The following is a 27,529-nucleotide window of genomic DNA, read 5'->3' as shown; positions in this document are numbered from 1 at the left end:
ACACTCTTGAAATACTCTTTTCCACAATAGACTAATCTCTTTAAAAAGCAATTACAATCCATTGTCTCTACTCTCACACAATTCTGTGAGGGATTTATGTGACGTTATTGACATAAACTGGGACCATATAGATCATTGTTGCAACCAAGGTCCTGTAGTGGCACCCAAATCTTGTATAAAGGGGGTCAAATGGGGTGTCTAGGACAAGGTTATGGTTTACTGGTTATGATTATGCTGTCTATATGTATGTATCAGTTTTGTAGTTGAAGTTATGAATATTGGCTCTATACTGTCTGTATGGCAAACTTATGCTATGCTTCTGGGTGACATCCCAGACAAGCTGAGATTAGCTCTGCCTAGCCTGCTTGATGGCCCATTAAGGACCATCAGCTATACAATGGACCCATTGAGAGAAGGCAGATACGCCTTGTACCTCAGCAAAGTATGCAGGGACTGGCCCATGTGACTCCAGACTCCATTTTGCTGTAATTTTCGACAGTAAGAACAAAGAGGTGTTCTTACACCTGGAAAAGACTATATAAGGCTGATGCCTGATCTCCATCTGGTCTTCAATCCTGCTTCTTACCTCTGGAGGGACTTTGCTACAAACTGAAGCTCTGAACAAAGGACTGAGGACCCATCCCAGCGGGGGATGTATTCCAGAGACTTGATTTGAACCTGCAGTTTATTCCATCGCTGCTGCAAGCCTGAACCAAGAACTGTGCCATTACTGTATGTAATTGATTCCATTTAACCAATTCTAATTCTCATCTCTATCTTTTCCCTTTTATGAATAAACCTTTAGATTTTAGATTCTAAAGGATTGGCAGTAGCGTGATTTGTGGGTAAGGTCTGACTTGTATATTGACCTGGGTCTGGGGCTTGGTCCTTTGGGATCAGGAGAACCTTTTTCTTTTACTGGGGTATTGGTTTTTATAACCATTTGTCCCCATAACGTGTGGCACTGGTGGTAATACTGGGAAACTGGAGCGTCTAAGGAGATTGCTTGTGAGACTTGCGGTTAGCCAGTGGGGTGAGACCGAAGTCTTAGTCTGGCTGGTTTGGTTTGCCTTAGAGGTGGAAAAACCCCGGCCTTGGGCTGTAACTGCCCTGTTTTAGCAATTTGTCCTGAGTTGGCACTCTCAGTTGGGTTCCGCCAGAACCGCATTGTCACAATTTAATACACACAAAAAAGCGTAAGTTTGCCAAAGAACAAAAATATAATGCTCAGTGCAGTTTGCGGCCCACACAGTATAAAGAAAATTTAGAAGGAATGTTATATGTCAGTAACGTTAGAACTAAATATATGGCATTCTCTTTCCAAATGAAAAGAAATGAATCTGGTCTGAAGAGTTGTTGGAACCCTACCATATTATATAATAAATATCTCCTGCCAGTTGCTAATATGGCCCCTGGATTTTTTGTTAGAGAACATTTAAGAAGTTATTACTTTAATATGCCTCATGTTTTATATTAATGTGACAGAAATACCTCGACTTTCTTCAAATGTGCTGAAGGAGATATAAAAAATAAATGTTATACTATTATGCTCCATACTTTTATAAAAATGTGAATAGAACATATTCTAAGCAAGTGTCAGAACCAGGCCTACGCATTATCCGCACTGGCCAATAGGCATTCAAGTTGTGTCACATGGCCAACACAGAGCTGTTCACCTTTACCTTGGCCACAAGATTAGATTGTTTTTAAATACCCAATGTTTTCAGCAATTGTTTCTGGCCCTCTACCTGAGCCTCCTGAATCTCATTCCCAGCCTCGTTATCCACAAGTTCTATCTCACTGAACAGTTTGTCAATGATCTCAGGTACGTTTGATGAGGTGTCTTTCTTCACCAGCTCTTGAATTAACACTGAAAGAAAGACAAACAAGAGACAGCAATGCAGTGAACTTCACACAAAGATTAAGAGCAGCACATCATTTCTGAATGTCTGAACAAGAGAAACCAATCAGTTTACATTTTATCCATAGCCTTCTGTCTACTAAATAAACACAAAGTGAAGGCGGAGCCTGAGGAAATAATTCTGAAACCTAGAGGAAGTTTTTACATACGCAATGAAACTAAATTCTGGTGAGCTTCACCAATTAAATCTGTTGACTTACATAGAGTTGAATCCAGGCAATGAGAGCATATTTTGACCCAACATTTAATTTGCTAATAAAATATCTCTTTCCTGACAGTGTCTTTTGTTTCCATTCTAAATGACTTTTAACCTTTGGCACTCTCTAACAGTACAATGCTGCATGAAACCTGCATTCAGTAACTTTACTGTGAGTGAGTCAACGCCAGTGCTTTTATTAAGAAGACTGAAAACAAAGTCACTATTTTGATGACAGGTTGAACCTAGAATCCTGAAACTCCCATACAATCGGTTATGAAGCATATGATTAAAAAAAATGAACAAATAAAACTGCTATTCTGGGTCTCTAAATTCCTCCCCTGGTTTAAAAGGAAAACTGACAAACTCAATTAACTGCTGTATTAACCAGTCACTGAATAGAGAGAGAATTAGGTCACTTTACTGAGTTTCCAATCAATGTAAGGCCCTCACTCCCTTTTCAATATGCGGTGTTCATCATAATGTAAAAACTTCTCCACATACAGGTTTGAGAAACAAAAACCCCTCAATGTCTCCCCTGTCTCTAGTTCTGTAATTATTCAAGTGTTATTTTAGCCACTAACCAGTTGCTTTTCGAGCACTGATTAGCTAAGCACAGTACAAGGAAAATAAGAGGGGGAGGGATAGCTCAGTGGTTTGAGCCTGGTAAACCCAGGGTTGAGAGTTCAATCCTTGAGTGGGCCACTTAGGGATCTGGGGCAAAATCAGTAGTTGGGCCTGCTAGTGAAAGCAGAGGGCTGGACTCTATGACCTTTCAAGGTCCCTTCCAATTCTAGGAGACCTCCATTCATTCAAGATACCTTTAGGGCCTCTGCCTTGCTGAGAACAACCTTTAGTCAGATCCAGGGCAGGAACATTTTTTATTCACAACAGATATTTGTTTTTACACAACTAAATGCCAATGGTCAGATAACAAATTTAAGCTATAGAGTCACCAAAAACAACTTCCAGAAAAAGCAAAAAAAGTTTTGTTTAAATGTCCTAACTGAAAGGGAAGGTTTTCTTCAGCACCATGAAAGCCCATTTTGTGGGGTTTCACAGAAAGCTGACTATATATCTTTATTATATTTTTTCTAATAAAAATAGAGTCTGTCTCCAAAATTTCTTTGACTGTGACTAGTTCTTCTAGCACATCAAGCCTAATCAAACATTCTTTGATTGCAAGTTATGTAATGTGATTTGTTTTTCTTGGGCTGAAGGTAGTCATAAAGTGGCTATTTTGGACTGCAAACCGGACAGCATGCTTGATATTTCCTTCCCTATTTCTCCTTTGTACTTGTGTGCTCACTTTACTGGGCATGGGGCTAGACAAAACTCTGACAGCCCAAGCTAAACTAATCTCCAAGCATTTATTCAGGGCCAGAAATATTATTCTCCCTAGCTGCCTAAGAACACCGTCCTCCCACACTGTCTAGCTCTTACTGGTCAAGCCTTCCCTGACATTCAGGCTTCAAGACAAAGCATATCATCAGGAAGAGTCAGATTTTCCTGACTATAATTAGAAAAACCTGGGAATGAGGCTTTTATTCCCTTTGGCCTCCCTCATGACACACAAAATATACATGTGTAGCACTGAATTATTTACACAATTATCAACTAAACATTTAGTTTTTCAAAGATTACTGATTCGTACCTTTAATTTCCAGTAAGTGAGATTCCCCCTTCATTTCTAAAGCGTTGAATCAAGTCCTTTAACACACACACAATTATTTTAAAAGCCATATAGTCAACTTTTCTACTACACAGGCCTATATCTCTCAACTATTCCTTACTATAAGCCTGATCTCACTCCCATTGAAGTCAAGGATATTTTACCATTGACTTCAATAGCAGCAGCATTCCTAGAGACCCATTTTTACCATCATCCAAACATCTACTTGCTATTTCCTCACTTCCATTACCACAAGTGATTTACTGCAAAAATTCTAATTCAGGAACTAAGTTACAGAAATGTGGCAGGGCATTTAACATAAATCACAATTTCTGATTGGCTATTTTTGACTCTCCCATTTTTAATTCTTGTCTCATATCTTACTCCTGGGGGAATTCTGCAGCACTGTACATGCATAATTAATGAGCCATGCATATTTTTAATTTTTTGCACAGAAAAAAGCTCCTGCCAGAAAGTTGCTGCACTTTTTCCCAACAGAGGGTGCTATGGCACTAGAACAGAGCAGCAGCGCCCCGCCAGCCAAGGAAGAGAAAGAGCCGGCCTTCTTCACAGTGCCTGTCAGGCCAGGCCAAGATACCGGGGATATGGGGAGACAGACAGCATGGGCCTGCCAGGGGGGGTCATAAATAGGGGCTCATAAGGGCTAGTGGGGGAGGACAACCTGGGGCAGGGGCTGAATGGGAGTGGAGGTGTAGGGCCACAGCGGGGGAGGGAGGTGCAGGGCCACATGGGGATGGGGGAGGGGGTACAGGAACACCTAGGAACAGAGGGTGGCTGAGTGGGGCCACAGAAACACATGGGGATGGAGGAGGGGTGCAGGGCCACATGAGGATGGGGCTGGTTGGTGTCTGAGTGGGGCTGGAAGGACATGTGGACAGATGGTGCAAGGACACATGGGAACAGGGGCAGATGTGCCTGACTTAATGGGAGAGGCTAGGGGTCAACATGGGGGAAGCTCCCTAACAATCCCTCCCAGCTCCCCCCATCAAATCTTCCATACTTTTCCCACCCATACCTAACAGCCCTCCAAGTTCACATGCAGGCTCTTTCCCAGTACTTACTTCCCTCTCTCTCAGCTCCTCTGTTACTCCTGACTCCCGCAAACCTTTGCACTGCTTCTGAGGGATGCAGGAAATAAGGCTCTATATTGTAGTTTAAATGATTTATTACTCACAGTTCTGTATTAATATGCCTAGTAAAGAATCTATTTGTCAAAAAACATTTTATGAATCTTTTTTTGTTGTCTGTATTGTTACAGACATACTTGCTGACAGGTATTCTGAAATAAATGACCAAAAATAACTGAAACTGATGTGATTATTTTGACAAATAAAATATGCAGAATTTGAAAATATTGTGAGCAGATGCAGAATTTGAAAATATTGTGTGCAGAAATTTTTTTTTATTGCAGAACTTTTAATTTCTTGGCACAGAATTCCCCCCAGGAGTAATATCTGGGACTCACCAGGTTGACAGGTATGCACAGATCACAGATGAAATATTACACAAGTAATCAAAGCTCTGTGTAGTTCTTGCATTTATAGGGACAGTTAAGTAGCTAAGGACCATTGTGCAGTCTTTCTTTAAAATGGGAGCTGAAGGGAATCTAGAGAAGGGTCTAGCCAGCAGCTCTTCAGCCAGCCCAAGGAACAACAGGGGTGGTAGGGAATCACATTTGTACATTTATTGTACTACAGTGTTTGTCTGAGCCCAGGGGAAAGGTGGTTGTCCTGGGCTGACATGGACCCACTGTATGTGGCACACACAGCGAGATTGGCTAGCTGCCGCCAGCATGTCTGACCACAGGTGCCGATTCCATGGGTGCTCCGGGGCTGGAGCACCCACAGAGAAAAATTGGTGGGTGCTCTGCACCCACCCACAGCTCCCCACCCCGCCACAGCTCATCTCTGCTCTGCCTCCTCCCCGTGCCTGCTTTTTCCCCTGCCCTCCCAGCACCTGTGCTGTAAAACAGCTGTTTCACACGGGGGGGGGGGGGGGGGGAGAACACGGCATGCTCAGGGAAGAGGCGGGGCCAGGGCGGGGATTTGGGGAAGGGGTCCGATAGGGGCGGGGAAGGGGCAGGGACTTTGGGGAAGAGGTTAGAATGGGCATAAGACAGAGGTGGGGAAAGGGCGGAGTCGGGGCAGGGGGGGCACGCCGGGGAAAGTTGGCTCCTAGGTGTCTGACATCACACCACCAAGGGAAGACAAAAAGCATCCCAGGAGCACACGTTGGTGCTTCTCCTGGCCTCTCCCCTGCCCAGTTCTGTCCCTTGACACCCTGCCCAGGGGCATCTCCTGTTCCCTCGCCCCGCCCCACCCCCCTAGCACCCAGGCTGGATGTCTGGTGCTTCTCCTAGTCACCCCCCACTCCGCCCCCAGGCCATAGGGGCACAGCGCGCCTCCTGGCCGCCCCATCTTCCGCCCCGAGCCTGGGGTCACGGCGCTTCTCCCCACTCTGCGCCCCCCGCCCCAGGCGGGTCCTACAGGGAGCGCGAGGAGCCCCACGCTGCGGTCCTATCGCAGCAGGCCCCTCCCGGGCTCCCCCCCTCACAGCGTCCGTTGAAGCTCGCGCCTCAGGAAGCCAACCCAGGCGCTACAAGGGCGGGCCAGGCCCCGTTTGGCTCTCGAACCCCGGCCCCTGGGAGCGCTCGGGCTCCGCCCAGGGACGCACGGACACCCGACGGGCGGGGCGCCAGCACCACTCGCCTCGCGCTTCCTCAGCGAGACGCCGTTTCCCGCCCAGGCGGCGTGTGCCGCCGCGTGGAATGTTGGGATATGTAGTGTCCAGCGACTTACCTCACGCGAGGTGACGAACTACAGCTCCCAGAGACCGCGGGGCGGGGCTCTCGGCCCCGCCACCATTTTATTGGCAGTAGCGGCCGAACCCAGCGCTCTGATTGGCTTTCCAGGGCGTGATGGACGGCAGCCACCGTGCCCCGCTCCAATGAGGTTGTAGGCCCGACCTCCTGGCGGTGAGGAGCAGGCGCTAAGCCAATGGGGCTCTTCGGTCCTCTCCTTTCCCGGCAGTCGGCCGCGCGCTGGTTCTGGAAGGTTCCGGGGGCCGGGATGTCGGGGGTGCTGAGCGCCACGCTGAGCGGCCTCAACAGCGACTCCTACTGCGAGATCAGCCAGTACCGGGACCAGCACTTCCGGGTGCGCGGCCGTGCCCGAGCCTCGGGGGGAGGGGCAGGGATTGGGGGTGCCCAGCGCCCGGGGGGGGGGCAGGGATTGGGGGTGCCCAGCGCCCGGGGGGGGGCAGGGATTGGGGGTGCCCAGCGCCCGGGGGGGGGCAGGGATTGGGGGTGCCCAGCGCCCGGGGGCAGGGACAGAGCCTGAGGGAGCAGCACTGGGGGGCGGTGTCTGAACCTGAGGGTCGGGGTGCCCAGCGCCCGGGGGGGCGGTGTCTGAGCCTGAGGGGGGATGAGGGTCGGGGTGCCCAGCGCCCGGGGGGGGGTAGGGGTGCACAGGGACAGCACTGGGGGGCGGTGCCTGAGGGGGGAGGGACAGGGATTGGGGGTGCCCAGCGCCGCGGGGGGGCAGGGATTGCGGGTGCCCAGCGCCGGGGGGGCAAAGATTGGGGGTGCCCAGCGCCCGGGGGGGCGGTGTCTGAACCTGAGGGTCGGGGTGCACAGTGCCCGGGCGGGGGGACAGGGATGCACAGGGACAGCACTGGGGGGCGGTACCTGAGGGAGGAGGGACAGGGATTGGGGATGCAGAGTGCCTGGGGGGGGCAGGGACCATGCCTGAGGGAGGGTCGGGAGGGTACAGCGCCGAGGGGAGTGGTGCCTCAGCCTGAGGGGGGATGAGGGTCAGGGGTGCTCAGGGACAGAGCCTGAGGGAGGGGTGGGGGGGTCAGTACCTGAAAGAGGCAGGGGTCTCTGGGACAGGGAGCGGTATGTGGGGCACAGCCCAGACATTCCCAGGCCCGGTGCAGTGATTTCCAGTTTTGCCATCTTTAACCCAGGCGCTCCAGAACTCCGAGTAGGAGCAGCTGGAGTCGAAGGAGGAGGTCCCCGGACGGGCACGTGTAGTGGTCACGCGGCCTCTGTGGCTCAGGCACCCGCTGAGCAGCAGGTCACTCAGGCTGCACTTGTTCTTTGTTGTGCTCTCAGGGTAGCCGATACCTACAGGAGAAGGCCCTGAAGTTCTCTTGCACACTGTATGTGGGGAACCTGTCCTTTTACACCACCGAGGAGCAGATCCAGGAGCTCTTCTCCAAATGCGGAGATGTCAAGAGGATTGTCATGGGGCTAGACAAGGTCAAGAAAACCCCTTGTGGCTTCTGCTTTGTGGAGTATCCTTTCCCATTTACTGTGGCCATGGTTTTTCTCCCACTGCTCTTTTGATTGAATCACATGATCCCATCAGCTCTATTGAACATGTTACAAAGTGTTCCTGGCCTTTCTGGAGGAGCTGGGTATGCCCCGTGATATGTTTGGCAAGCATGAAAGTTGTGAACTCTCAAAATCACAGTACCAAACCCTTTCCTTCCCTTTACAGGGTCTGCTATCTCTCTCCCACGCTGCCTCAGTCACAGACGTTGCTGTGGTGCTTGCAATGAAAACTAAAACAATGGGACAGCCTCTTGTATTTTTTGTGTGTCACAGTGATTCCACACCATCTGATCCCTTTATTTCCATCTCTTAAATTGATGTAATAGCTTTTAAGGCTGGAAGGGATCATTGTGCTCATCTAGTCTGATCTCCTGCATAGCACAGGCCAGAGAATTTCACCAGGTGTTAAGACCATCTAGCTGTGCCTTCCTCAGCCCATTCAGTCTAAATATGAATGGGCCAGTAGAATAGCCTAGTGTGCTCTTCTTAAGCACAGGCTACTGCCCTGGCCCTAGTCTAACAGACAGCTGTCCTTGCAGAGCCTCTTGGGTTAGGCCTCTCCCCTTCCCACTTACACCCCGTAGACTCTAGTGTAGCATAAAGAGGATTGTTAGGAAGACTGTTATACAAGCAAGGCTGGAAACAGGAGTGCAGGTTCAAACCCTCATAAAACATTCAGAAGATCCTGTCCCAAAAACAAATGCATTTAGCAACATGATGGCAGGCTTGTCCTGCTTGCTTCATCTCTGAACTGAGAGATGGCAAGCTACTTCCTTCTCTGCAGTGGCACTACAATACAACCGTGTGGTGCATGGGTAGGCAACCTATGGCACGTGTGCCGAAGGCGGCACGCGAGGTGATTTTCAGTGGCATTCACATTGCCCGGATCCTGGCCACCGGTCCGGGAGGCTCTGCATTTTAATTTAATTTTAAATGAAGCTTCTTAAACATTTTAAAAACCTTATTTACTTTACATACAACAATAGTTTAGTTCTATATTATAGACTTATAGAAAGAGACCTTCTAAAAACATTAAACTGTATTACTGGCACGTGAAACCTTAAATTAGAGTGAATAAATGAAGACTCGGCACACCCCTTCTGAAAGGTTGCCGACCCCTGGTGTAGTGTGTTGCTGTGCAAGGAGGGAGCTAGAATCGGATGGCTGTGAATATAGCAGTTGGCTCTGTAAAGATACTGGTGTCTATTGGCTTGGAAGGCCGGGCTCCAGAGTGCTGTGAATACCATTCCCCTCTTCTTTGCCCATGAGCAGCTGGGGTTCACCAGCTTAATAACACTTTGAGTCTTCCTTATAACGCATTCCAGATATTACACAAGAGCAGATGCTGAGCATGCAATGAGGTTTATCAATGGCACCCGACTGGATGACCGGATCATCAGGACTGACTGGGATGCAGGGTTTAAGGAGGGACGACAGTTTGGGAGAGGAAAGACTGGAGGACAGGTAAAGAGAGTGCTAGCATCAGAGCACTGAGCCTGGCTTCCTTGGGGCTGGGAGATGTGTGGGGCTACCTTTGGCTGATCCAGTACAAAGATGGGTGCATGGCAGACTCAATAATGAACTGAAGTTAATTGAAAGTTGTTTTTAGAGCTGATTCTATAGTAGCACTAGAGTTGGAGCGTGGTGCTTAATGCCATTTGAGAGTTTGGATTCCAAGCTTCCTATGGTCCAAATGAAGCATTGCTCTCGTCTCAACCTAGTGTTCTCAAAAGGGTGCAGCAATCAAGGTGGGGAGTGAGAAACAGGATAATAATGGGGATGACATGGTTGTAAGGCTAGTCTAATCCTCAAATGATACCCACTCATGAGAAGGTAAGATTCCTTCCCAGATTTCCAGCAGGAAAAAGCTTTGGGGTCAAGCCTTGGTGATTCATAAAGGTGAACTGCAAAGCAAAATCAATCAGTGTTTGGCCCTTCCCTGTTGCTTTGTTATGTCTAAAGATGATCCCACCATTAGAAATGTGAGGTCTTCTCATCAGTCACCTTGATAGTGGTTCCTTGGCAAGATAATTCAAGGAGTTGCAAGGGCTTGTAACCTGAATTTCAACCCACCACCAATTGAGTGGGAAGAGGATGCCGATTCTTAGAATGTCTGTGTTTCGGCAGGTGCAGGATGCTAATTTCTGTTACTGCTTTGCCCCAGGTACGAGATGAGTACCGGACAGACTATGATGTGGGAAGAGGTGGCTTTGGCAAGATCATTCAGATGCAGAAAACCAATCACCAGACTATAATCTACTAACTGCCTAATCTGTCCTAGCACACAGAGGGGCTTTGTCCCTCTGCAGCTAGTCCTGTCCTGGCCCTTTGGATGGGGATGTGGAGTGGGAGCCAAGTTCCAGCAAAAGGCAATCCTCCTTAGACTGGCTGTTAAACATTTGTTCATTCCTTCTCTCTCCTGGGCCGGAATGGCTGGTCTGTCCTGATACAGGGCAGCAAGAAAATAGAGTGGCCAACTCTGCAGGACTTCTCATTAAGAATAAGTGCAGCATGTCACGCTCAGACTTCTGCCTCCAAGTTGTCATTACAGCTGAGTTTGCTCTAGAGCACAGATTTCTGAGAAATATAACAGCCATCAAAGCCCTCCTGGCTGCTTGTGCATCTCTCGGGTAAGGGCAGGAGTTTAAAATATGTTATTTACGATCTCGTGTGCTGCTCTAAAGCATGGTTGCTGGTATAAATTAGAGAAGCAAAGCAAGATCTTACTGATCACTTGCAAGTGCTTGTCTGCACTCCTGGCCCTTAGTTCACTCAGTCCTGCAGAGTCTTAGTCCTTGCTGTACCTGTGGTGCTGCCTGGCTGTTGCAGAGCCTCACTGTTACACCATGGTTTTGTTTGTCTTTGGGTTTTTTAAATAAACGTTGAGTCCTGTACGTGCTGCAGTTTGTGATTCATTGTCATTGGGCATGTGGCAGGGCTTCTGGGGGACACATCCTTTTGGCATGTCAGAGCTGCTCTCCTCTGACCACAGTGGGGGAGACAAGTCTGCGTACTGTTGTCTGGGTCTTCCCTGTGAGGCTGGTCTCACTGGTCTTCCCATTGCACTCTGTGCTAGTAGCTGGTTTGTCACCACGTGGAAATCGTTGGTAAACTTACACTCACCTGCTTGTACTAAGATGAGGAGTTAGTCCATAATTCCCCACATCAGCGAATGCTGGGAAATTGCCCTATTTCCTACCATCACAGTCAGTGCCAGGTCCTATAACGTAGAGTATATGAAGCATCGTGAATGTCCAGAGTGCACTTGAGGCCAGACCAAGAAGCAGGAGCTGGAAGCCTACTGCTCTTGCTTGAGTCCTCCAGCACATTGCTGTGCTAAAAGCCAGTTTAGCTGGAGACAAGAGAATCACCCTAGTGAAGAGTTCCCGTAGCTCCTCATCCAGTTTGAGACCTGTGAAGGAGCATGCCCAAGGTTGTTCTAACTTGGGGCTGGCATCTGAGGAGCCCTTAGGAGCAAGGAACCATAAAGGTGCTGACAGCACTTACTGAGTTTCACCAAGTTCTGCTCAGCCACTCTACGTAAGTCAAGCCTTGACTGGGAGTTGGTTTTAGGTCATGTAAGCACCAATTACTTGTCCCTGCACAATGGTCTCTTCTTTTGCATTAGATAACCTACTTTAGAGCAGCTCAAGGCCTCTGAGCTTGAGAGGGAGCAGGGGCTGCCTCTAGCCTTCCTATTCAGTGGCAGGACATGATCAGGCATCCAAACTAAGCTATAGTTACACTGTGAGTTACCCAACAGCCCTGATGACTAAGGGGTAATCACCCAAGAAGTGTGTAGGGAGGCACAGCCACTTAAAGGAAAACAGAAGCAGAGTGTCAGGGAGAATCTCACTCTGAGAGCTGTGGGAGTGTCTCCCACGACAAAGAGTAGAACTGCTCAGGATCAAATGTACAACAGGGAATAACCCTTCACTACCCCCTCTGCCACTCACCCATGGAGGGGCTGGCTGTGACCCATGAGTCTCTTCTACCTCTCATCCATGTTATAGGAGAGAGCAGCTGAAAATCTACACCAGCCTGGGCACATGTTGGAATTGTTTTGTTATTAAAAGAAGCATCAGTGTTCCTCAGTTATAAGCTACTGGGAGCAGAGACTGTCTGTTGTCTCGTTAAGTGCCACAAACATCTAGTGGTGCTACACCCAAGCTCCCTTCACCACTCTTGTCAGGAATGGGAGTGTCTCAGGGCTCCAGCTATAGCCCAGCACCCCTGCACCTTCATTAGCTGAGTCCCTGAACAGCCAGGACAAGCTCCTCTGGTGGCATGATCTCAGGAAGCCAAGGCAGCACCATCACTATCCTGTGTCTGTCGGTTCCAGCTCTATAGGAAGAGCACCTCCTCTGGCAGTTTCCTAGTCCAGACAGATGAGTTCCCTTCCTATTTCTTGCATGACACAAAGAAATCTGTACTCACACTTTTTTATTCATATATATATTAGCCTAAATGGATCCATCGCAAACGTTACAGTGATAGTAAAGGCCACTACCAGAAGATAAAGACTTAGGAGCCCTAGTGTGAAAAAAAATGGTGGGGGTGAGGGAGAGGTGGCTCTCAGTCCAGTTCTTAGTGAACAGGTGTTTATCATCCTACACCAATTAGAACTGGCCTTGCTGATAGTCTTATCAGAGGGCAATAACTGGATGAGCCATGGAGACCGGCCCCACTCCCACCCCAGCTGGGCTCCTCGCTATGCATAAAAGAGTCAGTCTCCAGGGCTGCTATTCAGGCCCCTTTCACCAGCATACCAACAGACATTTTCACCAGGACCCAATAGAAATTCAATGCAGCTCGGAAGCAAACACACAGAACCTCAGTCTTCAGAAGTAACACTGAAAGCAAGAGGTCTATTTTCAGTGACTGAGGGTCAGGCTGCTTTTGCAAAACCAAGATGCTGGGGAACACAGATCACACTAACTTCAGCCACAGGGGCTCAAACCACTCACCAGCCCTTTTGGAAATAGGGACTGTGCATCTCTGTCCAGGTGAGCAAGGTGCTCATGCAGTGGAACTAGGACCTGGCCAAGCACCATGGACTGAATGCCACGGGAGCAAAGAGAGAGCCCAGCCTCTGTGTGCACATTGCCACAGGCTCCACACACCCACCAGCCTCAGGGAGCGCAGAGACAGAGGTGTGCACCTTTGCCCACGCTGAGCTGCATGGGAAGGGAAAGATTTATTGTAATTACCCTTAAGCCAACGTTGCCTGGGGCTGAAGGAGAGGGGGAAAGTTGTGACTGTGATCCTGCTCCTGCCATGGGGTGCCTTTCCCCAGTTGATCCCAAGTGACTTGCAGACCTCCTGAAACACAAGTAGGATAAGGCTTGGCAGTGTAGCAGCCTCGCTAGGAAACAGCACAAGTTCATCCCCACTCAGCAGCGGGTCCTTCTCACATGCCTGTGCAGACCCCAGGGACAGGGCAGGATCAGTGTCAGGAAGCCCACAAACCCTGTCTCTGGGGCGGATGGTGGGTAAGTCCCAAGCTCACTCATTCTGACAGTTTGTATAATCTCCTTTGATCCAGTAACAAACCTGAGCAAACATCAGGGCTGTGAAGGAAACAAGACACATTATAGTCATGCTGCTCCCCAGCCTCTTGTGACCTGAGAAGATCTCAATGACCTTCCTCTCCCACTTGGGCTGCTTGGGGTCCCACATTTTGCCGTAGACCCCAGAGCCAGAGGCACCAGGCCTGGCATCACAGTGCTAGTAGATGAGGTGGGCCATCTCATCCTCCACACCACAGAATCGGTAAACCAGCTCGTCAGGCCGGTCGCTGTCAAACCCAGAGACATGGAGCCTCTTCCCAGCCAGGTCCTCCATTGCTGATGCCACCATTAGCGTCATGTAGGGACACTGATGGGGTCTGCACAACTCCAGCAGGGCATAATCATAATCCATGTGTTGATGGATCGGAGCCCTGGATCCAGCCTTGGGGCACCTGTGTGTGCTTCACCTGCGCCCAGTGCATCACCAGCTTCCCCGGCTCAGTCTCATTCCCAGTATTCTGGGACAGTGTTAAGAAGCCCACCTTGATTTTTGTGGCCCCCTCTTCATATTGTCTTTGCCGTCATGGATGCAGGGGGCAGCGGTGAGCACCTGGCGCTCAGACACCAGTGCGCCCTGTGGAGATTTTGACTGCAGGAGAGAAGGGGAAGTCCAGCAGAAACCGGTGCCCACTGAAAGAAAATCACCCATAAAAACATAACATAAGAACATAAGAACGGCCGTACCGGGTCAGACCAAAGGTCCATCTAGCCCAGTATCCTGTCTGCCGACAGTGGCCAATGCCAGGTGCCCCAGAGGGAGTGGACCAACAGGCAATGATCAAGTGATCTCTCTCCTGGCATCCATCTCCATCCTCTGACAAACAGAGGCTAGGGACACCATTCCTTACCCATCCTGGCTAATAGCCATTAATGGACTTAACCACCATGAATTTATCCAGTTCTCTTTTAAACGCTGTTATAGTCCTAGCCTTCACCACCTCCTCAGGTAAGGAGTTCCACAAGTTGACTGTGCGCTGCGTGAAGAAGAACTTCCTTGTATTTGTTTTAAACCTGCTGACTATTAATTTCATTTGGTGACCCCTAGTTCTTGTATTATGGGAATAAGTAAATAACTTTTCCTTATCCACTTTCTCCACATCACTCATGATTTTATATACCTCTATCATATCCCCTCTTAGTCTCCTCTTTTCCAAGCTGAAGAGTCCTAGCCTCTTTAATCTCTCCTCATATGGGACCCGTTCCAAACCCCTAATCATTTTAGTTGCCCTTTTCTGAACCTTTTCTAGTGCCAGTATATCTTTTTTGAGATGAGGAGACCACATCTGTATGCAGTATTCGAGATGTGGGCGTACCATCGATTTATATAAGGGCAATAATATATTCTCAGTCTTATTCTCTATCCCCTTTTTAATGATACCTAACATCCTGTTTGCTTTTTTGACCACCTCTGCACACTGCGCAGACATCTTCAGAGAACTATCCACGATGACTCCAAGATCTTTTTCCTGACTTGTTGAAGCTAAATTAGGACCCATCATATTGTATGTATAGTTGGGGTTATTTTTTCCAATGTGCATTACTTTACATTTATCCACATTAAATTTCATTTGCCACTTTGTTGCTCATCTGTCCCTCTGCCTCTTCGTCTTCACGCTGCCCACAAAGGGGCCCAGCTCCACTGTGGTAAGCATGTGGGTACCATTGGCAGACACAGTCTCAGAGGAGAGGTGTTCCTGGAAATCGTGGGGGACCAGACTGGCCTCTCGCTGGGCACACTCTGATGTGGGGAATTATGGACTAACTCCGGTAGGAGGCTGATTCTGTAACTTCAAAACAAACTTGCACAGGCAGTCTAAATACATACAGCGTTTCATAGCTTCCCTGCCCTAAACACACACAGAGAGAACAGAATCCCTTCCACAGCCGCCTGTAGGAGGACTGTCCCTCAGCCAACAGCTCGTGTGTTAAGGAAGCTGCTTAAACCCAACCCCAGCAGGGCCACCAGGAAAGACACTGTAACCACAGCCAGGTCTTATCAGAATATTTTCTTCTGTTAAAATATGTGGAAGTTAATATTTGATGAACGTTAGAGCAGAAGAGCACTGGCTGGAGCCAGGCAGAGCAACAAGCGCCGTGCAGGCTTTCTGCACACCAGTGGCTTCAGTTCTGACCTGCAGCCCCCACTTCTATGCCAGCCCTGGGCTTCCCACACACAGCTCTATCAGTGCCCCTCAGCCTGGAGCTTCCTGTTCCTGTCCTGGGCCCACATCTTGCGCCAATGCATCTCATCTTGACCCGCCAGCCCAGTACTCTAGGTCTGAACATTTCCTGGTTGCCAACCATGCCAAACCACTTGGTGGGCTACCCGGCTATGCAAAAATGAAGCTGAAAGGCAGTCAACAGTCCATTTTATTTATTGATTGTTACCCTAGAAGGCCCTGGTATGAACCCAGCTCCAAGCTGTGAGCAAAATGCCCCATGGCTGCAGCCTGTTTGAGACTCCCCAGGATACGAGTGAACCTTCCTCACGTGGCTTGGTGTTTACTGACAGCTTCTGTGTGATCAAGAAAGTTAAAGAAATTGGAAAATGTATTTAATTCTGGAGGGACCATGCACCAGAGGCATTCCAGAGCCTACCCGACTGGCATCATAGCTAGGGGGAGGGATTAGAGAGAAAACCACAGAGACACACTCAGGGAGCAAAAACACTGAGGAGTCCTTGTGGCACCTTAGAGACTAACACATGTATTTGGGCATAAGCTTTCGTGGGCTAAAACCCACTTCATCGGATCAGGGAGCAGATGCTACTCTGAAACCTTTCAGCAATTTCTCTGAAAGCTGTTGTTGCCACCTGGTGGCAGAACAGGATGAGCCTTCAGGAAAGGGGGCCTCTGAGTGGTACATGCTAGACACGCTCATTCCATGCTCTCTAGGGCTGGCACATGGCCATAGACACTTCTCATCAAGGGCTTTGTTCAAACTCTCACACTGCCCATTGTGTTGGGGGCAAATGCAGCATTAAGAACACTTTCCTCTTATCAGACTCCCGACACCATCACGCACCATCTTACTTAAGAGGGAAGCACACACCTACCCCAGTAATCTGATAACCATGCTTTCCCTTACCCAGCAACGGGTAACCCTCCCAGGCCTTTTCCTCCCCCCATCAGCCAGGCTCTCTCCAAACTCAGAAAGACCCAGCTCACACACACACACACACGCATGCACAGGTCCTTAGGCGACTTGGCAAGGCTCTAGTAAAAAGGAATTAGAGGGGCACACCCAGGAAACAAAAGCATCTCTCATACCTGCAACATGCTTGGGCTCAGGCAAGCAACAGAACAAAAGGGGAAGGCGCCTTATAATGGCTGCATTATTCATTTCCCCTTTTTGATGTTTTGAGCTGCACAGTGAAGTTAATACGGCCCTTGAGAAGAACAGACACTGCCCTAGGGGCAGGCTGAGCAGGGGCAGGTGCCCAGAATACAGATAAAAGGGGACCGGAAAGAGCAGAGTTCAGGCTGCCTTTCACATCCCTCCCAGAGCACAGTGAACTGCAGAGCAATGGGACTTCCTCTTAGGTTTCAAACCTGGAGAAAGCTGTAAAGATAAAGACATGTAACTGTCAGGTGTTACTGCTAAGGAAGCATGAAGGGAAGTATTGTCTAGTGGATAAAGCACAGGACTGAGAATCAGAAGATGTGGGGTCAAATCCCCCGCCAACACAGACTCACTGGGTGACCTCAGGCAAGAAATTTCCACTCTGTCTCCCCCTGCTTCCCAGCCTGAAGAAGGGGAATCATGACACTTGCCTACCAGGGGATTGTGAAGGGTTCTGAGATCCTGAGATGGAAAGCACTAGATACAGGCAAAGCACTACAAAACAGACAGTAAAAATCAATATCCACACTTCTGAAGCCCATTTTATCTAGAAAGAGAAATCCTAAAAAATAGATTAATGTACATTTAATTTGTCAGATGGTATCAGTCTGAGGCAGTAATTAATGCTGCTTAGACTGGCACAAGACTAACCACAACACAGAATGTAAGTTACAATCAGCTTTCTCCAAAACCAAATAAAGGTTCTGTTGGATCAATCCCTGCCCCGTTATCCAAACGGACAAGCCACCATCTGGATCCATCATTTGAGAAGCAAAATCCAAAACAGATTGAACTTTTAGTCCCTAACCTCAAGGAAACAAAAGGGGCTTAGAGTTATAATAGCAATTCTCCCAGCATGCTCTGAGGTAAGGATAGTCACAGTGCTGAGTATTTTATAGCATATGCTCCTCGGGGCACGAGCTGTGTGCTTATTTGTCTAGAAAGCCTCTTGCACATTCTTGGTGCTATCTGGATAAGCATTCTATCCCCAACTGGCAGATGGAGACAAAGAGAAGGGGAAGGGATTGGAGGGGTCTCTCCGCAAAGACTGTTACTGTAGCAAAAGGCCATACATAGCGACTCAGCATCAGAGCCAGAAGAATTACTTCTTTCGTGCTTGTCTTGCTTGCAACATTCCTGCTAATACATCCCAGAACGACATTTGCTTTTCTTGCAACAGAATAGGGTTGACTCATTTCGTTTGTGATCCATTACAACACCCATAGCCGTTGCTGCAGTACTCCTCCTTAGGCAGTCATTTCCCATTTTGTATTTGGGCAATTGATTGTTCCTTCCCAAGTGCAGCACTTTGCATTTGTCCTTATTAAATCTCATCTTATTGAATTCAGAAATGTCTCTAGTTTGTCAAAATCATTTTGAATTCTAATCCTGTCCTCCAAAGCAGTTACAACCCCTCCCAGCTTGGTATTATCTGCAAACTTGATAGAGGTACTCTCTCGGCCGGGGTGGGCAAACTACAGCCTGTGAGTCGTTTTAAGCCGTCTGGCCAGCTCCCACTGGGGAGCGGGGTCTAGGGCTTGCCCCACTCTGGCGCTCCAGCAAGGGCGCTGGGTCGGGGGCCGCTCCGGCACTCCAGCTGTGGGATGTACCACGCAGCTCAGCCCCGCTCCGGCGCTCCACCTGGGGGCTGGGTCGGGGCCACACCACGTGGCTCCCGGAAGCAGTGGCATGGCCCCACTCCGGCTCCTACGCACTCCAACGGGAGCTGCAGGGACGGTGCCTGTGGATGGGGCAGCGTGTACAGCTGCCTGGCCTTGCCTCCACGTAGGTGCTGGAGAAGGGACATAACGCTGCTTCTGGGAGCCACTTGAGATAAGTGCTGCTCGGAGCCTGCGCCCCTGAGCCTCGCCTCAACCCCCTGCCCCAGCCCTGATCCCTCTCCTGCCCTCTGAACCCCTCAGTCCCAGCCCAGAGCACCCTCCTATGCCCCAAACGCCTCATCCCCAGCCCCACTCCAGAGCCTGCACCCCCAATCAGAGCCCTCACCTCCTCCTGCACCCCAACCCCAATTTTGTGAGCATTCATAAGAATGGCCCTACTAGGTCAGACCAAAGGACCATCTAGCCCAGTATCCTGTCTACTGACAGTGGCCAGTGCCAGGTGCTTCAGAGGGAATGAACAGAACAGGTAATCATCAAGTGATCCATCCCCTGTCGCTCATTCCCAGCTTCTGGCAAACAGAGGCTAGGGACACCATCCCTGCCCATCCTGGCTAATAGCCATTGATGGACCTATCTTCCATGAATTTATCTAGTTATTTTTTGAACCCTGTTATGGTCTTGGCCTTCACAACATCCTCTGGCAAGGAGTTCCACAAGTTGACTGTGCATTGTATGAAGAAATACTTCCTTTTATTTGTTTTAAACCTGCTGCCTATTCATTTCATTTGGTGACCCCCCTAGTTCTTGTGTTATGAGAAGTAGTAAACAACACTTCCTTATTTACTTTCTCTACACCAGTCATAATTTTATAGACTTCAATCATATCTCACCTTAGCCGTCTCTTTTCCAAGATGAAAAGTCCCCGTCTTGTTAATCTCTCCTCATACAAGCCTCATGGCCTGCCATACAATTTCTATTCCCAGATGTGGCCCTCTGGCCAAAAAGTTTGCCCACCTCTGCTCTAGATCATTATCCAAATAATTTATGAAGGTAATTAATAGAAATGGACAAAGGACACTCAACACTTGCTTGAGCTACAGGGTCCGAGTAGCTTGGGCAAGGCAGGCATGTCACCACCACTCTCCACAGCTCACAGCCCACTCACATGAGAGCTTGACTGCTTGCATTTCTGCCCGTCTTTTGGCCGAGTTTCTAGCTGTTCAACAAAAAGCCCAGCAATCCTGAGGCTTACAAAAGTCTTGCTGCTATGGAGCTTCCAGCACATCACAACACTGTCTCTCCCCTAGTGGGGCTGTCGGCTCTGTGAAGGTACCTGGGCCCCAGGGCCAGCTCTGGCTTTTTTGCTGCCCCAAGCAAAAAAAAAAAAAAAAACCTGCGGGGGGGCCTGAGCAGCAAAACACACACACACAGACACACACAAAACCTGCAGGGCAGCCGGAGCGGCAAAACACACACACACACACACAAACAAAACACCTGCGGGGCGGCCGGAGCGGCAAAGCAAAGCAAAAAAAAAAAAAAACCTGTGGGGCGGCCGGAGCCAGGGTGCAGGGGGGCTCCCTGTGCTGCAGATGTGCCCCAGGCAGCGGGGTGCGTGCCCGGTCTAGCGGGGGGGAGGGGGAGGGAGCAGGAGGGAGAGAGAGAAGGGGGGTGGCCAGGGCTTCAACGGGGCGCTCGCCACACAGCCCCAACCGCCGCCCTGCCTGCCGGGAGAGCTCCGCGCCGCTCCGCTCGGCTGGGAGGGAAGGACGCGGGCTGCCCTGCCGAGTTTGCTGCAGGGTGCTCCCGTCCTCCATGCCGCCGCTCCCTACAGGGCGGCCGGAGCGGCAAACCAACAAGAAAAAGAAAAAAAAAAAGGCGGACGGAATGCCGCCCCTTGGAATCTGCCGCCCCAAGCACGAGCTGGCTTGGCTGGTGCTTGGAGCCGGCCCTGCTGGGCCCAGGCCACCGTTTTATTTACATGACCATCACCTTGCATTGCAGGTGGGACCTGTGGGGCAGGAGCCCAGCACCGGGTCCGATAGGGCTCCTGCATGGTTTTGTCAGTGTCTTTCCCCTGGCTAGAGAATCACACTAACTGCAGACTGGGAGGCCAGACCACTTTCCCACTGAACAGGGCCCTGCTGTCTGCTCCTATCTCTTGAGAGTACAGAGAGCAGCTGCTCTCCTGTCAGTAAGGAAGTTAGTGATCAGAGTGATCTGCCATGGTTACAAAGCATTTGCTTCTATGTCCTGGGGAGATGGGATCGCCCTGCTCCCTCAGCTCCTGCTGTGACTCGCCCTACTGCTTCTGCCTTAATGTGGAGAAGAGGAAACAGGCGAAGTTCGTTGGGTCAGGAGAACAGGCTGGTTGCTGCCATGAGGAGGGAAGGGCATGTCAAGGATCAACGTTCATCCCTGCCACACTGACCCAGGTGAACCTGCAAACTCTAGGAAACAGCTAGCACCTCAGGACTGTACCTGCCTCTGCTCCAAGTCTATCCCAGGAGTAGGCAGTTCTGTGCATTCTCCTTTCTGGGGAAGGCTGAAACCGAGGGACACCACTCACTCCCAGACATAGGAGAAATCTGGGAGTTCAAGCTACACCTAGGCTAGGGTGACCAGACGTCCCGATAAAATCAGGACTGTCCCACTATTGAGCAGTTTGTCCCACATCCTGACCGAAGTACAGTCAGGATGCCATTTGTCCCGATATTTTGTTTCGGGGTTTGTTTGTTTTTTTCCCCTTTTTCTTCCTTGTTGCTTAGGCGGTGGTGACTGGCAGGGGGAGTGCCTTTTCAACTATTACACTTTGGCGGTGGGTACTTCCTTCTTTGGCGGCAAGGTTTATTACTCACCGCCAAAATGCCGCCAAAGACCGTCAGCGACTGAAGGATCCTTCGCTGAAGTGCCGCCGAAGACTTGGACGGGTGAGTGTAACAGTTGAAAAGGTGCTCCCCCTGCGGCGGTCCCAATATTTAGGAATTCTCATCTGGTCACCTTAACCTAGGCTTCTGTCCCTGAGAGTTCCCATAGGTTTAGCAACAGTGGGAGCTTGAATGCAGACATGTCGCTCACCCCCACCAGCATTTTCAGCCTAGAGTTGTCTAGCACAGCACCAGCAGGGATGATCAGAGAGAAGAGGTGCTTATAAGTAAGGCACCAACAGGGCCGGCTCTAGGCACCAGCGTTCCAAGCATGTGCTTGGGGCGGCACTTTCCAAGGGGCGGCACTCCGGCTTTTTTTGTTGTTTTCCTTCAGCAGCGGCGGCACTCCAGCCCCCTCCCCCCCTCCTTTTTTTTTTTTTTTTTTTTTTTTGCACTTGGGGCAGCAAAAAACCTGGAGCCAGCCCTGGGCACCAACAACAGAACATTCCAGCCAGAGCCTATCCACTCCCTCCAGCCCCTTCTGTACCATGCTGAGTAAAGCAACGGCGTGGTCAATTCCAGTTCTTCGAATTGACACTGGTGCCGTCTGCTATCCAGCAGATGTCAACTGCCTGATTCCAGAGCTGTAAAGGCGAGCGATCAGTTCTCCAGCCGGTAGCAAAAATCACTAAGAGAAGACTGTTTATTTAAACCAGTCTCCCCCTTGCTGCTCAGAGGGGAGGGATCAGTAAGGAAACTTACCTTAGCGAAGTCAGAGAATGTAGAGATAGAGTGAGAAAGGCCAAAGGCCGGGAAGAGTTGGACTTAGCGAGGGGAATTAAAAGTAATAGTAAGAGGTTTTACAGCCATATAAATAGGAAGAAAGCAAAGAAAGAAGAAGTGGGACCGCTGAAGACTATAGCCGGAGAGGAGATTAAAGATAATCTAGGCATGGCGCAATATCTCAATGAATATTTTGCATCGGTGTTTAATGAGGCCAATGAAGGTATTAGGGATACTAGCACCGTTACAGAGGGGCATACGGGATGGGGGATTACCGCATCCGAGGTAGAAACAAAACTAGAACGCCTTAATGGGACTAAGTCGGGTGGACCGGACGATCTTCATCCGAGAATATTGAAGGAATTGGCGCGGGAAATAGCAGGCCCGTTAGCGACTATATTTAATGAATCTGTAAACTCGGGGGTAGTCCCGTTAGACTGGAGAATAGCCAATGTGGTTCCTATTTTCAAGAAAGGGAAAAAAAGTGACCCGGGTAACTATAGGCCTGTTAGTTTAACATCAGTAGTGTGCAAGGTGCTGGAGAAGATTCTGAAAGAGAAACTAGTTGAGGACCTTGAAGTTAATGGCAAATGCGATAAATTACAGCATGGTTTTACGAAGGGCAGATCGTGCCAAACGAATCTGATCTCCTTCTTTGAGAAAGTAACGGACTTATTAGATAAGGGAAATGCGGTGGACCTAATATACCTGGATTTCAGTAAAGCGTTTGATACAGTACCCCATGAGGAACTATTGGTTAAAATGAAAAACATGGGGATCGATATGAAAATCCAGAGGTGGATAGGGAATTGGTTAATGGGGAGAATGCAGCGGGTCGTATTAAAGGGTGAATTGTCGGGTTGGAGGGAGGTTACTAGTGGAGTGCCTCAAGGTTCGGTTTTGGGACCCATCTTATTTAATCTATTTATAACTGACCTCGGGACCGATTGCAAGAGTGGGCTGATAAAGTTTGCGGATGATACGAAGGTGGGAGGAGTTGCAAACTCGGAGGAGGATAGGGATACTCTGCAGGGAGACTTGAATGAGCTTGTGAATTGGAGTATCAGAAATAGGATGAAATTTAATAGTAAAAAGTGTAAGGTGATGCACTTGGGGACGAATAATAACAATTTTAGTTACAAGATGGGGACGCATTGGTTAGAAGTAACGGAAGAGGAGAAGGACCTAGGGGTCCTTGTGGACCGCAGGATGACTATGAGTCGGCAATGTGACGTGGCGGTGAAAAAAGCCAATGCGGTCTTGGGATGTATTAGGCGAGGTATATCTAGTAGAGATAGGGAGGTCCTGCTTCCGTTGTATAAGGCGCTGGTGAGACCTCATTTGGAGTACTGTGTGCAGTTCTGGTCTCCCATGTTTAAAAAAGATGAACTCAAACTGGAACGGGTGCAGAGAAGGGCGACTAAGATGATCAGAGGAATGGAAAACCTGTCGTATGAAAAGAGATTAGAGGAGCTTGGGTTGTTTAGTCTGACAAAGCGAAGGCTGAGGGGGGATATGATTGCTATGTTTAAATATATCAGAGGGGTTAATACAAGGGAGGGAGAGGAATTATTCCAGTTTAGTACTAATGTGGACACGAGAACGAATGGATACAAACTGGCCGGGGGGAAGTTTAGGCTTGAAATTAGACGAAGGTTTCTGACCATCAGAGGGGTGAAATATTGGAACGGCCTTCCGAGGGAAACGGTGGGGGCGACGGACCTGTCTGGTTTTAAGATTAAGTTGGATGAGTTTATGAAGGGAATGGTTTAATGATAAAACATAGTAGCCAAGGAAAACCAAGCAATGGTACATGAACAGCATAATGGCCAACAAGGGTCAGGCTAGAGACTCTTGCCTATATGCTCGGGGTATTACTGATCGCCATATTTGGGGTCGGGAAGGAATTTTCCTCCAGGGTAGATTGGCTGAGCCTCTGGAGGTTTTTCGCCTTCCTCCGCAGCATGGGGCAGGGATCACTAGCAGGAGGGTCTCAGCCGATTGAAGTCACTAAAACACAGGATTGGGGACTTCAACGGTAGAGTCCAGGGAAGGATCTTGCGGCCTGCAGCATGCAGGGGGTCAGACCAGATGATCATAATGGTCCCTTCTGACCTTAATGTCTATGAGTCTATGAGTCTATGCTCTGACCTCAGGGGCTGACTGGAGGGAGGCCCCATCACCAACTCAAACCTGCCCTTGCCTAGAACTCTGGAATAGAATTATTGAGTGCCTAAAACTTATTTTTCACATTTACAGTTCCTGGTTGTAACCAGGACAGGAAGCAGAAATACTGCCAGATAGAATTCTCTGCGCTGTGCTGACAAGGCCAGAACCCTGCCATGTTTTTGGGGCTAAAAGGGGACAGAGATGCAAGACTTGCCTCCACGCAAGAGCTGAGTTAGAAGCTGGTAGCCTTCCAATGAGCTCTGTTCCTGCCACCGGGTATCCTGAGTTGCTGGGCAGATATAAAGTCTGTTTGTTCTGCACTGAGAGAAGCTTGGTTTGTTGGACAGGACCAGCACCCGTGTCTGATTGTGCCTTACCTGCTTTGAGGGTCACAAGCACCTGCCTAAAACCATCGCTGCTTTTTTAACCGAGCCTATTTCACCTTCAGCTGAGCACGTCTCCCCAGTTCACACTCCATGACAGATACTAGCCACACTAATTCCCCTACAGACGCAGACGGAGTTCAGCTTTACTGCCTACACACACAGACCCAGGGGTGCACTGGTCTCTCTGGGGACGTGGCCTGGCCAGAGCACGTGCTAGTAATGAGCACGTTACAGAGCAGAGTCCCAAACCCATCCAGTGAGTTGCACTGAAGCTACCTGAGCTCTTCCTCCAGAGATGGCGAGCGAGCCCCTGCCAAGGCTGCAAGGAGCCAAGCTACTCAAACCAGGGGGCAGCCAGGAACATGCTGGCAGAGTTGTGATGGCACACACTACGCACAACACTGAGGCCCAAGACTCAGTCACCAAAGGCTGGGCAGGCTCTGAGTGCCTGTGGTGCCAAGTAAGAACACCGCCAGGGCAAGAAACCTCTGTGCACAGGGATTGAAGTGGGAATCCTGCTGTCGGAGGCAGCTGACCCTTTGAAGGATTTGCCCCAGCCCCACCTGTGCTGCGTCATCCAGTCCCAGCTGATGGGTTTGGCCTGTAGTTGAGTCAGGTGACCAAGCATCACACTGGCAGGCTGGGGCCAGGGATGAAGAGGCCCAGGTGCTAGGTCTGTCTGGAAGAGCCGAATCTGCAGTGGGCCTGGCAGGGCTCCCCGGCACAGAGGCTCTGAGGGGCTGAGGCTTGAAGCCTGTCACGGGGATCCAGAGGGACCCAAGGACAGGGCTCTCCACGCCAGTCTGATGGCACGACCTACCGAGAGCAGATGGCTGACAAGGAAACGCCAGGCAGCAGGAGATGGAGGCTTTGGGGAGAAGGGCAAAGGCCATTTCAGTTGTCAACGGAACTTAATTTTAACAAACAACTTGCACAAGAGATGGTAGCAGTTTCCATTCTATATTCATCCGAAGAAGTGGGCTGTAGTCCACGAAAGCTTATGCTCTAATAAATTTGTTAGTCTCTAAGGTGCCCCAAGTACTCCTGTTCTTTTTTTGAAAACCAAGGCAGCAGCAGGAACTCCCATGGCACTGCATGACCAGGCCCCGTCCCCTCGGGATCCAGAGCTCTCTTGGGGGTGCCAGGCCCTGCAAGTTCCCACCGTGCTCAAACACATTCCCCCACCCTCTGCAGGAAGGAGTCAGGGCTGCTGGCTTCTCCCCATGGGAGGGAAGGGAGACATTGAATATCCCATCTCCTAGAGCTGGAAGGGACCTTGAAAGGTCATGGAGTCCAGCCCCCTGCCTTCACTAGCAGGACCAAGTACTGATTTTGCCCCAGATCCCCCAGTGGCCCCCTCAAGGATTGAACTCACAACCCTGGTTTATCAGGCCAATGCTCAAACCACTGCGTAGCCTCATCTGCCCCGACAAGGACTTTAGAGCCATCAACAGCCCTCTCAGAGCAGCCAGCTCCCCTCTGCACCCACTGGCCCCAAAGCACTGCCACCTGCCTGGGCATTCTGTAGAAGTAGGGGCATTGCCAGCAGACCGAGGGACATGATCGTTCCCCTCTATTCGACATTGGTGAGGCCTCATTTGGAGTACTGTGTCCAGTTTTGGGCCCCACCCTACAAGAAGGATGTGGAAAAATTGGAAAGAGTCCAGCAGAGGGCAACAAAAATGATTAGGGGGCTGGAGCACATGACTTATGAGGAGAGGCTGAGGGAACTGGGATTGTTTAGTCTGCAGAAGAGAAGAATGAGGGGGGATTTGATAGCTGCTTTCAACTACCTGAAGGGGGGGTTCCAAAGAGGATGGATTTAGACTGTTCTCAGTGGTGGCAGATGACAGAATGAGGAGCAATGGTCTCAAGTTGCAGTGGGGGAGGTTTAGGTTGGATATTAGGAAAAACTATTTCACTAGGAGGGTGGTGAAGCACTGGAATGGGTTACCTAGGGAGGTGGTGGTGTTCAGGGATATTTTGGCAAACCAGTAAAGTGCCTAAACCACTACTGCTTGTTGCTAACAGTAGTCAAGTTAGCAGGCTGTACTGAACCATTCTTGCTTATTGCTAAAAGTAGCCAAGTTAGCAGGTCATAAATTAGTGATGCAGCGGCCTCAGTGTAACCAGACAGGAGGGGAGGGGGTTTCAGGTGCCACAGACAGGGCAGCTTGACCCCGCACCCTTCCTGCAAAGAGTGTTAAAATTGCTGATGCATGTATCGTAGAAGAAGCAGCAGTCTGGTTATATGTGCCCCCGGGAATGTTTGTCAGGGCCCCCAGGCCTGGACACTCAGAGAGAACAATCTCTGGTTAACTGGCAATCATAAGGTGTCTGACCTTTTAACTCTGCTTGCTTAGCAAGTTATCTGTAAGGGACAGGTCATTGTATTACTAATGTATAAATAAGGGGGGGGAAGTTTGAGGTAATTGGACTTCTCAGGAGGGACTCTTCAGGGACGCTCCCTCTGGACGCATCTTCGGGTGCCCACCAGCAGACAGAAGCCTGGCCAGCTGAAGCCTGTCACGGTGCCACTCGAAAGCCACGCTCAGCTTCAGTAATTGAGGGTTGGGGGGTGTTACACACATCCACAACAGGTTAGTGAAAGTGCTTGAGACTAAGTAAAGTTTAGCTTTAAGTG

The 27,529-nt window shown here is 49.7% G+C and overlaps 2 protein-coding genes and 1 pseudogene across 2 annotated transcripts in view; 1 reads left to right on the top strand and 2 right to left on the bottom strand.

Annotated features, from left to right (window-relative positions):
* TEX11 (testis expressed 11) overlaps positions 1-6,654 on the bottom strand; it is a 113,225-nt gene extending 106,571 nt beyond the window's left edge. The window contains exons 1-3 of the mRNA XM_054040050.1: positions 6,609-6,654; positions 3,772-3,827; positions 1,749-1,870 (exon numbers count right to left, since the gene is read on the bottom strand). Of these exons, the coding sequence (XP_053896025.1) occupies positions 1,749-1,870; positions 3,772-3,805 (156 nt within the window). The 5' untranslated portion in view covers positions 3,806-3,827; positions 6,609-6,654. The remainder of the gene's footprint in view (positions 1-1,748; positions 1,871-3,771; positions 3,828-6,608) is intronic.
* A 165-nt stretch (positions 6,655-6,819) lies between these two features.
* LOC128843301 (nuclear cap-binding protein subunit 2) lies at positions 6,820-11,040 on the top strand. The gene is made up of 4 exons (XM_054040049.1): positions 6,820-6,965; positions 7,925-8,106; positions 9,472-9,610; positions 10,311-11,040. The coding sequence occupies exons 1-4, from the start codon at positions 6,879-6,881 to the stop codon at positions 10,407-10,409; spliced, it is 507 nt and encodes a 168-aa protein (XP_053896024.1). The 5' UTR covers positions 6,820-6,878; the 3' UTR covers positions 10,410-11,040.
* A 2,611-nt stretch (positions 11,041-13,651) lies between these two features.
* Positions 13,652-16,791, bottom strand: LOC128843096 (serine protease 23-like; annotated as a pseudogene).
* Positions 16,792-27,529: the final 10,738 nt, after the last annotated feature.

The sequence above is a fragment of the Malaclemys terrapin genome, chromosome 9 (genome assembly GCF_027887155.1).
Source record: "Malaclemys terrapin pileata isolate rMalTer1 chromosome 9, rMalTer1.hap1, whole genome shotgun sequence".
In the NCBI taxonomy this organism is placed as follows: domain Eukaryota; kingdom Metazoa; phylum Chordata; order Testudines; family Emydidae; genus Malaclemys; species Malaclemys terrapin.
Note: the sequence above shows the minus strand (reverse complement) of the source record. Positions and strands in the feature narration are given on the sequence as shown.

Excerpts from the sequence above, each read along its gene's own strand:
- LOC128843301 (XM_054040049.1), top strand. The coding sequence starts at position 6,879 with ATGTCGGGGGTGCTGAGCGCCACGCTGAGCGGCCTCAACAGCGACTCC. Across the intron at positions 6,966-7,924 it reads ACCGGGACCAGCACTTCCGG|GGTAGCCGATACCTACAGGA; the intron begins GTGCGCGGCCGT and ends TTGTGCTCTCAG. Across the intron at positions 9,611-10,310 it reads GAGGAAAGACTGGAGGACAG|GTACGAGATGAGTACCGGAC; the intron begins GTAAAGAGAGTG and ends GCTTTGCCCCAG.